The sequence below is a fragment of the Salvelinus sp. IW2-2015 genome, linkage group LG17 (assembly GCF_002910315.2).
Source record: "Salvelinus sp. IW2-2015 linkage group LG17, ASM291031v2, whole genome shotgun sequence".
Lineage (NCBI taxonomy): Eukaryota > Metazoa > Chordata > Actinopteri > Salmoniformes > Salmonidae > Salvelinus > Salvelinus sp. IW2-2015.
In genome coordinates, this window is record NC_036857.1 from 31,579,250 (window position 1) to 31,592,775 (window position 13,526).

Below are 13,526 nucleotides of genomic sequence, written 5' to 3' on the forward strand. Positions count from 1 at the left end.
CATCTTTGCAGAACAAATATAGAAAACAGCAAAAGCTTGATGAAACAGAAATACAAACATCAGAAAATGCWAGTCTGTAAAATGTAAATATTTTCTAAAACATCTTAAGATGCTTAGTCAATGCATCAATATATTCTCTCACTACCCTTATCCACTGGGAAAAACAGGACAGTTACATTTCAATACTGAAATTATTGTATTTTGGAATTAAACATTCAATACTGAAAATAAGTTAATTAATTTCCTGCAGTGAATAAAACTTAAATTACATAAATATGATGGATAAGAGTTCTAAGGCTAAAGTTGTGAGATACATTATGGGATTTGAAAAGTGATTCCATCCTCTCAAACTCAGCTCATGTTCTTTCTAATCATCTCAAGAGCCGCTTCCTTCTCCTTCAAGAGATCTTTCAGTCGTTTGATTCTCTCATGACGCTTGATTTCTTCAGGGTCCATGGGTGCTGTAGAGCAGAGATAACTGGTTGGGATCTCTCCAGCTGTACTACTTCCCTGCTCACTCATAGTTGAAGGACATTGGATCTCCATAGATGCTGGCTCTTTATCTTTCGCTTGAGCCTTTGTGGACTTTCTCCCCTTTTGTTTAGTCGACTCTGCAACTGCACTGGTACGGTTCCCTGAGGACCTGGTGTTTGGTGGTTTAGATGAATCAGGCTCCTCTTGTGAAGTGGATGATGTGCTCATTGCTTTGACTTGTGTTCCAGTCACCTCACATGGACATGCAGTGCATCTTCTCCCCTTTCCCCTTCTTCTTCTTCTAGAGTTTGGCTTTATGTTGCTTGCTGTACCACAGCAGGGCCTAGGAGCGCAATCCATAGCTTCAGTGTTTGTTTGTGGGTGGACAGATGAAACAGGTGAGTTTGAGCTTCGTTTTGAAATATGCACCACATCGAGATCTGGCAGAATTTTGGAAGGGACAACTGTTTCATCTGTAAAATAATTGACAGTCGGTTCCTCATAAACAACTATCTGTTCACCATCAAATAACATGTCCAGCTGAGGAGTTTGACTGGTAAGGGGCTGCAATATCAACTGAGGAGTTTGACTGGTAAGGGGCTGCATGTCCAGCTGAGGAGTTTGACTGGTAAGGGGCTGCATGTCCAGCTGAGGAGTTTGACTGGTAAGGGGCTCTGGGTTTTCTGAACTTTTAAATGCATTTTCAACTTTTTCTATTTTCTGCCTTTTAGCATTTTTTGGGCAACTATCATTGTTCCTTGTGGCAGAGACCTGTGAGAAAACAATGTTTTTAATTTCAGAGTGGAAAATACAGTAATAAACTCAGCAAAAAAAGAAACGCCCTCTCACTGTCAACTACGTTTATTTTCAGCAAACTTAACATGTGTAAATATTTGTATGAACATAACAAGATTCAACAACTGAGACAAACTGAATCAGTTTCACAGACATGTGACTAACAGAAATGGAATAATGTGTCCCTGAACAAAGGGGGGGTCAAAATCAAAAGTAACAGTCAGTATCTGGTTTGGCCACCAGCTGCATTAAGTACTGCAGTGCATCTCCTCCTCATGGACTGCACCAGATTTGCCAGTTCATGCTGTGAGATATTACCCCACTCTTCCACCAAGGCACCTGCAAGTTCCCGGACATTTCTGGGGGGGAATGGCCCTAGCCCCCACCCTCCGATCCAACAGGTCCCAGACATGCTCAATGGGATTGAGATCTGGGCTCTTCGCTGGCCATGGCAGAACACTGACATTCCTGTCTTCCAGGAAATCACACACAGAACAAGCAGTATGGCTGGTGGCATTGTCATTCTGGAGAGTCATGTCAGGATGAGCCTGCAGGAAGGGTACCACATGAGGGAGGAGGATGCCTTCCCTGTAACGCACAGCTTTGAGATTGCCTGCAATGACAACAAGCTCAGTCCGATGATGCTGTAACACACCGCCCCAGACCATGACGGACCCTCCACCTCCAAATCGATCCCGCTCCGAGTACAGGCCTCGGTGTAARGCTCATTCCTTCGACGATAAACGCGAATTTGACCATCACCCCTGGTGAGACAAAACCGCGACTCGTCGGTGAATAGCACTTTTTCAGTCCTGTCTGGTCCAGCGACGGTGGGTTTGTGCCCATAGGCGACGTTGTTGCCGGTGATGTCTGGTGAGGAAACTGCCTTACAACAGGCCTACAAGCCCTCAATCCAGCCTCTCTCAGCCAATTGTGGACAGTCTGAACACTGATGGAGGGATTGTGCATTCCTGGAGTAACTCGGGCAGTTGTTGTTGCCATCCTGTACCTGTCCCGCAGGTGTGATTTTTGGATGTACCGATCCTGTGCAGTGGTCTGTGGTATGCCACTGCGAGAACGATCAGCTGTCCGTCCTGTCTCCCTGTAGCGCTGTCTTAGGCGTCTCACAGTACGGACGTCGCAATTTATTTCCCTGGCCACATCTGCAGTCCTCATGCCTCCTTGCAGCATGCCTAAGGCATGTTCAAGCAGATGAGCAGGGACCCTGGGCATCTGTCTTTGGTGTTTTTCAGCGTCAGTAGGAAGGCCTCTTTAGTGTCATAAGTTTTCATAACTGTGACCTTAATTGCCTACCGTCTGTAAGCTGTTAGTGTCTTAACGACCGTTCCACAGGTGCATGTTCATTAATTGTTTATGGTTCACTGAACAAGCATGGGAAACAGTGTTTAAACCCTTTACAATGAAGATCTGTGAAGTTKTTTGGATTTTTACGAATTATCTTTGAAAGACAAGGGTCCTGAAAAAGGGAAGTTTCTTTTTTGCTGAGTTTAGCATCTTGGAAAATACTGTTCTAATGAATGGTAAAACAATGTGGACTTTGCCAAAGTTGAGTTTGGAGACAATCTAATAGGCAACATCAATATACAGTACAAAATCCATTAGAAAGCTTTAGAAAAGTAGAAAATTATAATTTACCTGTGTTTCATTATGTACCCTCTTTTTCGTCACAAATATTGATCTCTGTAACAATTTGCGAATAGCCTCTATGGTACGTTTGTTTGTGGTCCCAATCTGAGGAAACACCTTAGGGTTAGCCTTGGGCTTAGAATCTATCCTCTTCAAACATATCTGCACATCAGATGTGATCCCAAACATCTGTTTCAGCAGGCGATCACAAGTTCCCAGGGATTCCTGGTCCAACATGGAAGTCTGCTGCTCAGGAATGGGATCTGATGAGCTCTGAAATTTGGGAATGATCAAGATTAAAAGTTTAGAAAAACTTGGCCCTTGAGAGTTTACCTTATTAGCTATCCTACTGATCATGTAGTTATGTGAATAGTGGGTTGTCGTACCTTTTTTTTGTGTGTCTCCATTTCTGTTTGGAGAGCGGTGCATTCAGGAATGTTCTCCATTTCTTGAGTGGAGGCATTGTGCTGACTATTTCCAATGCTTTGGTCAGTGGCATCATTCTGGATGTTCCCCATTTCTTGGGTGGTGGCACCACTCTGAATGTTCTCAATTCTGAGTCCAGTTGCACTGCCATAAAATCCTTCCATGTGCAGTCTTTTCCAATCCTGACCAGTGATGTTTTGCTGACGGGAGTTCAACTCTTGGCCTGTTGCAATACCTTGACAGTCTGCCATGTCGTGGGCAGTACCAACATTCTGACACCTTTCTATTGAAAGGCCAGATACATTGTTCTGACTATCCACTACCTGGCCATTCAAATTATTTTGACTACGTACCATTTCTTGTCCAGCTCCGAAGTCATCCAGCATATGAGACATTTCTCCTTCACCTACTTTAGGCACCGCTTTGGGTGGAAGGTATGAGACAAATATTACATTGGAGTCTTCGTCCTCATCAATTTCAGACTGTCTGAAAAGTTGCCTTGTTACATCTCTTGTTGATATTGCCTGGCATGTGAGGTCATCCTGGGAATCATCGTCACAGAGGTCAATGATTTCATCTGGTATGACAATGTGTTTTGCGTCTGGTCTGGTTTTATTTGACAATTGTGACCCAGATGAGGAGCACAAGGGTAGGGAGGGCGGTAAGCTGATTCTCTGATTGAATCCAACATTTTCCTTTGCCTGCGTAGAGGAGGTACCCATGCTCCTACTGGCCTCCAAGGGTTTTGATGGTCTGTTACAAAGCTCAGGGGTTTTGTTAGCTACAAAATACACCTTCCCATTGTACATCACTAAGGCATTGTCCTTCTCTTGTCCAATTTTTGTCTGACCCTCTTGGGAAGTTGAATAGTTTTTTGCTGTGTGATCACACGTTTTGCTGGCTTTTTCCATCTCTGCCACAGTTTTCAGGATATCTGAGGTCATAGAAGATGAATTCACAGGAACACGGCATGGAGCAGGTAAGCCATCCGCCTCCTCAATCACCCACTTAATAGGAGTGACCAGTCTTTTGCCATCCTTGGCAGTAATAGAACACTGTCTTGAGCCTGTTGAAGAGCATGTAGAAAGTGTTTGGCCAGATGACCTTGGAAGTCGGCTGAGTGAYGGGGCTGATTTCGGAGATGTTGGTACATAATTATGCTTCATGGTTTGGACAGGGGACACATAAAGAACCATTGGTGAATTTGAGGCACAGGTCGTTGATGAAGTAAATATCTGTCTCTTTATGGCTGGGGGGAGTGCGGATGCTGGGAGGGTTTTGACTTGTGCATTAGGTGGAATTTGAAGGTATTGTCCATTTGGAAGCGCTGGGGATTTCACAGTGACTGGCAGCTTTTTCTTATTTATAAGTGTTAGGCCAAATGTGTTCCCACAGGTAAACTCTGGTGATGTCAAGGATCCTGCACTTTGGGCAACTTTTGTTGTTACTATTGGAGTCTGGATGCGCACTGAAGGATATATTCCTGTCAGATTGGCTGGATTTGGAGAGGTACTCGCGTAAAATGGCCTTTTATTCACAAATTGTTCTTTAGCTGTGGGTCCCGAAATAGATATGTTACTCTTCGAAATTGATGGAACATTCGAGGTATAATCTCGTTTAGTTTCAGCAATGTCCTTTATAGTGCCCGTTGGTGATCGAACAAACTGTCCGTTGACTTTTTGAACAGGGATTAGATTCATAACAGTTCTCCCATTGGTTCCCACAGCTGGCATCGCTTGGTAAAAGACACCTGTCCCACTGAAAAGGAAAAATAAAATATATATAAACATTTCACAGCAAGACACCAGGTAATTCAAAACTTTAGACAGTTAAACTCTCGAGAGAAAGAWTTACCAATCTTTCCCTTAAGAAGGTTAGGCCTGTGTTCAATACAATACAGGCCACCTCTTAATTGAGAACAAATCAATGCAGTTAGATTTGGATGTATTCAATACAACAGTCACTCACTCATACACTGACACATCACACCCTTTCCTTGAAAGCCCTACTCCCTACTTTTTCTTTAATAATTCTCTCTTTCTGAGATTGTTTTTGGCATTGTTTTTGTATAGATTTCTGTTTCTTGTGGTTCTTTGATACTATCTAAAATATCTTAGGGGCCTTGGAAAATATTATATAAATCCCATGTATTCTTATTATTAAAGAGCCAAGCCTTATTGTTTTTGTGTGATTCTCCTTGCATCTCAAGCCCAGATTGTCAAAAAAGTTATACAAATGGGCATACAAGTYAAACAGCCAATCCCAGAACTGAACGGCCCACAGGTGGCACTATAAAAGGCACTTAATAACAGGTAGACTCAGTGAAAAGACATTGCCACGAGCAGCACCGCAGATATTGAAACTTCGCTCTCACAGTCACACACAGTATCTGCGCAAGAGGACCAAAACAGCAGAGAAGATGAGCCTCACCCTTCAACACTCTTAGTTGTTGCGGAAATTGACCACCTATGATGTTGATTTTCTGCATCTACGTCATAACGCTGAGTCTACCTTTAAATTCAAACGCTCAGTCCACCACGCCATTTGATGGAGAGCTAAGAAATTTAGTATATGCAATAACGACAGAAATGTTATTGGCACCCTTGATAAAGATTATCAAAAAAGACTGTATAATATAAATAATACAAATACTGAGCTGTATTGTATTCACATTTCATATATATACACACACACACAGTTGAAATCGGAAGTTTACATACACCTTAGCCAAATACATTTCAACTCAGTTTTTCACAATTCCTGACATTTAATCCTAGTACAAATTCCCTGTTAGTTAGGATCACCACTTTATTTTAAGAATGTGAAATGTCAGAATAATAGTAGAGAGAAAGATTTATTTCAAATGTTTCGGGTAGCTTCCCACAATAAGTTGGGTGAATTTTGMCCCATTCCTCCTGACAGAGCTGGTGTAACTGAGTCAGGTTTGTAGGCTTCCTTGCTCACACACGCTTTCTCAGTTCTGCCCACAAATTTTCTATCGGATTTTATTTGATTTATTTTACCTTTATTTAACTAGGCAAGTCAGTTAAGAACAAATTCTTATTTTCAATGACGGCCTAGTGGGTTAACTGCCTGTCTCAGCGAGGGCGAACGACAGACTGTTACCTTGTCAGCTCCGGGATTCGATCTTGCAACCTTTCGGTTACAAGTTACTAGGCTACCTGCCGCCCCTTCCAGAATTGAGGTCAGGGCTTTGTGATGGCCACTCCAATATAGAGGTCGACCGATTTTGATTTTTCAACGCCGATTAACGATTATTGGAGGACCAAAAAAAGCCGATACCGATTACAATCGGACGATTTATATATATATTTATAATAAATATGACAATTACAACAATACTGAATGAACAGAGATCACTTTATTTAACTTAATATAATACATCAAGTTAAATACTCTATTTAGTCTCAAATAACATAATGAAACATTTCAATGTTTTAAATAATCCAAAAACAAAGTGTTGGAGAAGATAAGTAAAAGTGCAGCAGTGTGCCATGGTGAAGAAAGCTACACGTTTTAAGTTCCTAGCTCAAACATTGAGAACATATGAAAGTGGGTGGTCCTTTTAACACGGAGTCTTTCAATATTCCCTAGGTAATAAGTTTGCAGGTTGTAGTTTATATAGGACGTATTTCTCTCTATACAAATATACCATTTATTTCATATACCTTTGACTACTTGGCATGTTTCAATAGGTCTATTAGTATTGCCAGCCTAATTCCGGTGAGTTGAATAGCTCTGAAGTCATTAAACGCATGCGCAATGCTTGAAGAGCATTGCGAAGAGCTGCTAGCAAATGCAGGAAAGTGCTGTTTGAATGAATGCTTACGAGCCTGCTGCTGCCTACCACTGCTCAATCAAATCATAGACTTAATTATAATATAATAACACACAGAAATACGAGCCTTAGGTCATTAATATGGTTAAATCCGGAAACTATCATTTCGAAAACAAAACGTTTATTCTTTCAGTGAAATACGGAACCGTTCCGTATTTTATCTAACGGGTGGCATCCATAAGTCTAAATATTGCTGTTACATTGCACAACCTTCAATGTTATGTCATAATTACGTAAAAGTCTGGCAAATTAGTTCGCAAAGAGCCAGGCGGGCCCAAACTGTTGCATATACCCTGACTCTGTTGCACAGAACGCAAGAGAAGTGACACAATTTCCCTAGTTAACAAGCGCATTCGCAAAAAAAGCACTGTCGTTGCACCAATGTGTACCTAACTATAAACATCAACGCCTTTCTTAAAATCAATACACAAGTACATATTTTTAAACCTGCATATTTAGTTAATATTGCCCACTAACATGAATTTCTTTTAAATCACCCGTTTGGCGAAGTAGGCTGTAATTCAATGATAAATGAACAGGCACCGCATCGATTATATGCAACGTAGGACAAGCTAGATAAACTAGTAATATCATCAACCATGTGTAGTTAACTAGTGATTATGTTAAGATTGATTGTTTTTTATAAGATACGTTTAATGCTAGCTAGAACCTTACCTTGGCTCCTTGCTGCACTCGCATAACAGGTAGCCAGCCTGCCACGCAGTCTCCTCGTGGAGTGCAATGTAATCGGCCAAAATCGGTGTCCAAAAATGCCAATTACCAATTGTTATGAAAACGTGAAAATCGGCCCTAATTAAATCGGCCATTCCGATTAATCGGTCGACCTATACTCCAATAGCTTGATTTTGTTGTCCTTAAGCCATTTTGCCACAACTTTGGAACTATGCTTGCGGTCATTGTCCATTTGGAAGACCCATTTGCGACCAAGCTTTAACTTCCTGACTGAGGTCTTGAGATGTTGCTTCAATATATCCATATAAAACAACCTAAGTGTATGTAATATATATATATATATATATATATACTGCTCAAAAAAATAAAGGGAACACTTAAACAACACAATGTAACTCCAAGTCAATCACACTTCTGTGAAATCAAACTGTTCACTTAGGAAGCAACACTGATTGACAATAAATTTCACATGCTGTTGTGCAAATGGAATAGACAACAGGTGAAAATTATAGGCAATTAGCAATACAAGTGTGCACAGGCCTAGAGTGCGCGTGTTAACTGCCTGTTCAGGGGCATGTAACGACAGACTGTTACCGCACTTGAGTAGTTGAGTTGTCAGCTCGGGGATAACTCGATATCTCTTAGGGGCACTTGGTCACACGTTCGTTAGATCTATAGTCTTACTCACTGCAGGAGTGGATGTCATCATTGCCTAGCGCGGATCCCCCTTTCCCTTTGAATGAGTGTCAGTGAAGTACTGTCTTCGTGAGTGGGCCTACAGGCTCAGGACATCATCAATTCCGGATAGGTTGGGTCCAAAACCCAGATAAATGAGGTATCACAGATCCCCGGAGCTTTGAATTTATTTCAAAGGACCGCCGAGATTGTATGGAGTGATGTAAGAGCTGAAGAGGGACAGAAAAGAGAACATGGACGAGATCACCCACAAGAGGTTAATTGTGTTGGCGGCGAAGTTGGTCCTTCCCCGGGAGATTGTTCAAATCGAGGGACGAAAGTGTATATATTATCACAGTTCTCTATAATCAGATACTCTGTAACAAGACACCGGAGAGAGTTCAAGGGTACTTGATATGAGTGAGGAATACAGAATATACTGAATGAAACGAAGTGAAAGCAGGATTTATTTTAGACTTTAAAATATAATTGATTAGTACATATTTCAATAAAAACCTGAATTTTAGGATCTTCTAAATAAAGATGAGAGGGAACTTGTACTATCCGTGTTCACATATTTATCTTGGCTTTTAAATAATCCCAAAACAAGTTTGGGAAGAAAGTAAAAGTGCATATCAGTGCCCATGTAGAATAGCTACCGAGCAGTAAGTTTCGTGCATTCTAAGACATGTAGAAATATATGAAATTAGACTGGTGGTTCCTTTAACACGAGTCTTGTCTATAGTATTGTTTCCTTCCTAGGTAAATAAAGTTTAGGTTTGTAGTTATATAATAGGGGATATTTAACGAGCGTCACTATGAATGAGGAAATATGCCAGGGTTGTTATTTCATATACCTGATCATAATGAATGTGTCTTATCTTATTTCAGGCTTTACTCTTTAAGTATTGCACAGCCTAATCTCGGGAGTTGGATAGGCTTGAAGTCATAAAACAGCGCAACTGGCTTGAACATTGCGAGCACGAGCCTGCTAGCAAATGCAGGAAAGTGCCTTTTTGAATGAATGCACTTAGGAGCCATTTTCCTGCTGCATACTCCAACTGCTCAATTTCACAATCATTATGCGTACTTATATGTAGTATAATTATATATGTAGAGGTACCCAGAAAGTAAACGAAGCACCATCGTAATAATGGTTCAGGAAGTAATTGCGTAAATCCGCGTGGAGGAGCTATCTAATTCGAGCGATAAACAAAGTGTTTAACGTTTTGGCAATAGTGAATATGGCGGAAATCTCGAATTTTTATGATAATATCTGTTTTTAGGGCGTTAGACGGGTGGTCGAGCCTATGGAGAATGTTCGAGAATTGCTTGAGTTCACAATTTGTCTACAACCTTGCAATATGTTATGCTCGAGTGAATTCTGTAAAAAGTCTGGCAAATTAGTGGCTGTCGTAAAGGAGTGATCTAGGCGTGTGTGTTGTGGGTGGCGTCCATTAGCTGTTTTGGCAGTTATTATGGGCTCCGACTATGTTGCACAGCAAATCTGCAAGAGAAGGTACGTACAATCTTGGTTATCACCCGTGAGTAAGACCAGCAGCAATATACGTCTGATAAAAACAGCACTGTCTTGCACAATGGTGTACCTAAACTATAACTCAGCACGCCTGTTCTTAAAATCAAATACACAAGTACAATATTTGTATATTTTGTTATAAATCCCTGATATGTTAGTTTTAAATGGCCCCACTTGATGGAACATGAATTTCTTTGCTGTTAATATTCACATGGTGCACTGGATCAATTGGTGAACCGTCATTGAGGATCGAAGGAGACCTTCAGATAAATTCAAATTTGATAACAGGAGAACTAATGGCACCATGCATTTTCGATTATCCATGTTCTGACAACAGTATGGACAGCTAGATGACTAGCTATATGGCATCCCGCTATCACCGCCCCGAGCGCCCTGGCTATTGAAGGTTCTTTCATGTATACGTTTGTATGGTCTATTGCGTTTACAATTACGATAATGTTTTTTCATTATATTGAGAACTCTGTTTTATGATGCTAGCTATATACTCTACTGCGGTTTGGCGTGCCATTGGACTTGTCTGCACGCCTCGCGGTAACAGGTAGTCCTCGTTGCCGCCTCGAGGCCGGGGCCGGACGCATGGATCCTTTGTCGGTGCCTCGTGGGGTAGTGCGATGTTGAGTAGTGACACTGTTTTTCAGCCTCTCACAGCCATCGCGTCGTCATTAATTGCCACTCCCTCAATTATCGAGGTTCTGTCTTATGCAAAACGTGAAAATCGGGCATTCTACCATAATTAAATCGGCATTTCCGCATTTATATATCAGGTCGATCCTATATACCAATAGCTGTGATTTTGTTTGTCTCTGTCAGAGACACATGCGCTTCTTTGCCACAACCTGGCCTAACTATGCTTTGCGGTTTTCATTTGAGTTCTCACGTTGGCTTACGTAAAGAATCCCATATTTGCGACCCTTAAGCTACTTAACTTCTGACAGACTGAGGGAGAGTTTGAGAGACCTGTTCCGACCTCTGTGCGTGGGTGTGAGTAGGTCGCTAATATGACTCTGACAATAGCCGATAGAGAGTGGTGCAGACGAGTGTAACATGTATAATGAGGCTATATCTATTATTCCATATAGATCCTAGTTTGAATAACTATAAGGTTATTATTTTGGAACAACTTGTGGGGGCTACAATAGATTGAAAAAAGTAATGAGAGGAACCGACTGTAACACCGAACACAAATGTATACTACCAAGTCAATCAGCAAAGAAGCCCTCTTCCTGTGAAATCAAACTGGTCACCTTTAGGAACGCGCAACACTGATTGACAATAATAATTTGTTCGAGCAGTACTTGTCTTGTGAGAGTTGGTGGAGATAGTTCAACAACGGTTTGGGATAAAATTATAGCAATACTGGCGAGACATTGCCGGTGTGTCCAATAGATGAGTGCGTAGTGAGTTGCCTAGTCAGGTTGGGGCTTGACCACATGACCACTTCGTCAGTATTCCTTCATGCACTACTGTCTATGATTTGTTTTTGGTCAATTTGAAATGCTGTCTGGGTCATATTTTATAGTGAGTACTACCAGTTTGTGGGTTCATCTTTATGTACGAGTGAAGACGGAGTTCATAACAACCGTCAGTTGTCAGCGTATCATAGTGTATAGATGGTCTCTAGAGTTCTTGAGATGCTATGGCTGTCTGTAATCCAGGATTAGTGTACACATCAATCGCAGAAGCTGTGGCAAAGAAGTGTTTTGCTGTGTATTTGTGCTAGCTAGTTATAGGTTGTACCAGAGCCATTGGAGGGCGCTATCGGATATAGGCGTGTGGATAGGTGACATTAGTGTTGACTGGGTAGTTAGTATTTATTGTTCCAAATTTGATCTTCAGGTTTAGGGTTGCGACTAAGTTTAAGAGAAACGATTGTGAGGATGGCCGTTTTATGTGTGTAGGGGGCAACACAAACCATAGACAGCAGCAGTACTACGCTTATCCTATCTTTTCAGTTCTGTCGGTCCCGCGGTAGTCGCTGGGTTGCTTTCGTTTTCGGGCTCTCATTTGTGCACAGGAGGAATCTAGGAAGTAGCATCGGAGGCCACAGAGCCCCTGCAAAACTGAAACCCTCGCGGGTCCGATGACGTTAGTGCGCGACACATGCATGCATGGGTAGGTGTTCGAGTCCTACAAATCGAGATCAGTTAAATCATGAACTTCAAGATATGGGGGTTATGAGTGCCCCGAAGTACGTCCACATAGGTGTCGGAGGTTCTTGCTTACGTACTATATGCTGCTCAAACACCGTTTGCAAGTGAGACGTGTTTGCGAGTTGAGTGAGGGCCTCGAAGTATAACGAGCGTCAGGATTTCTGGCTATTAGAGGTGGTGTGTTGGCTTAGCATCTTGTTATTCTTGCATTTGCTCTTGATATTATTTATATTTCTGTTTATGCTCTTTTCTTATGTATTTCTGAATATTGTCTCTTATGCGTTCTATCACGTAGCTATTCTTCCATCGTTAGATACATGATCTTGGTAAGACTTATGCCCCCTGCCTTGGTTGCTAAATACGTTTACTAGATATATTCCTGCTAAAACATCCTACTTTTTTATTCACGACATGATCTCAAGGTTTGGCCGTGGTTTCAGTCATGGTGTGGGGTGCATTTCTTTGGGGGGCCGCACAGCCCTCCATGTGTTCGCCAGAAGGTAGCCGACTGCCATTAGGTACCTAGATGAGATCCTCAGCCCCTTGTGAAACCATATGCTGGTGCGGTTGGCCCTGGGTTCCTCCTAATGCAAGACAATGCAAGACCTCATGTGGCTGGAGGTGTCAGCAGTTTCCTTGCAAGAGGAAGGCATTGATGCTATGGACTGCCCGCCCGTTCCCACAGACTGAATCCAATTGAGGCACATCTGGGACATCATGTCTGCTCCAGCCCACACGCCACGTTGCACCACAGACGTCCAGGTTGGGCGGATGCTTTAGTCCAGGTCTGGGAGGAGATCCCTCAGGAGACCATCCCGCCACCATCATCAGGAGCATGCCCAGGAGCGTTGTTAGGGAGGTCAATAACGGGCACGTGGAGGCCACACACACTACTGAGACCTCATTTTGACTTGTTTTAAGGACATTACATCAAAGTTGGATCAGCCTGTAGTGTGGTTTTCCACTTTAAATTTGGAGTGTGACTCCAAATCCAGACCTCCATGGGTGATAAATTTGATTATCCATTGATAATTTTTGTGTGATTTTGTTGTCAGCACATTCACTATGTAAAGAAAAAAGTATTTAATAAGAATATTTCATTCATTCAGATCTAGGATGTGTTATTTTAGTGTTCCCTTTATTTTTTGAGGCAGTGTATGAGTTGAAGTCGAGGTTTACATACACTTAGGTTGGAGTCATTAAACTCGTTTTTCGACCACTCCCACAATTTTTGTTAAAACTTCTGTAT

At 41.9% G+C, this 13,526-nt stretch overlaps 1 protein-coding gene across 2 annotated transcripts in view; it reads right to left on the bottom strand.

Moving 5' to 3' along the window:
• Window positions 1-260: 260 nt before the first annotated feature.
• Window positions 261-13,526, bottom strand: part of LOC111977105 (serine-rich adhesin for platelets) — a 25,810-nt gene continuing 12,544 nt past the window's right edge. For both annotated transcript variants that reach the window (XM_024006416.2, XM_024006415.2), the window contains exons 2-4: window positions 3,303-5,100; window positions 2,926-3,189; window positions 261-1,245 (exon numbers count right to left, since the gene is read on the bottom strand). In XM_024006416.2, the coding sequence (XP_023862184.1) occupies window positions 352-1,245; window positions 2,926-3,189; window positions 3,303-5,075 (2,931 nt within the window). In that variant the 5' untranslated portion in view covers window positions 5,076-5,100 and the 3' untranslated portion in view covers window positions 261-351. The remainder of the gene's footprint in view (window positions 1,246-2,925; window positions 3,190-3,302; window positions 5,101-13,526) is intronic.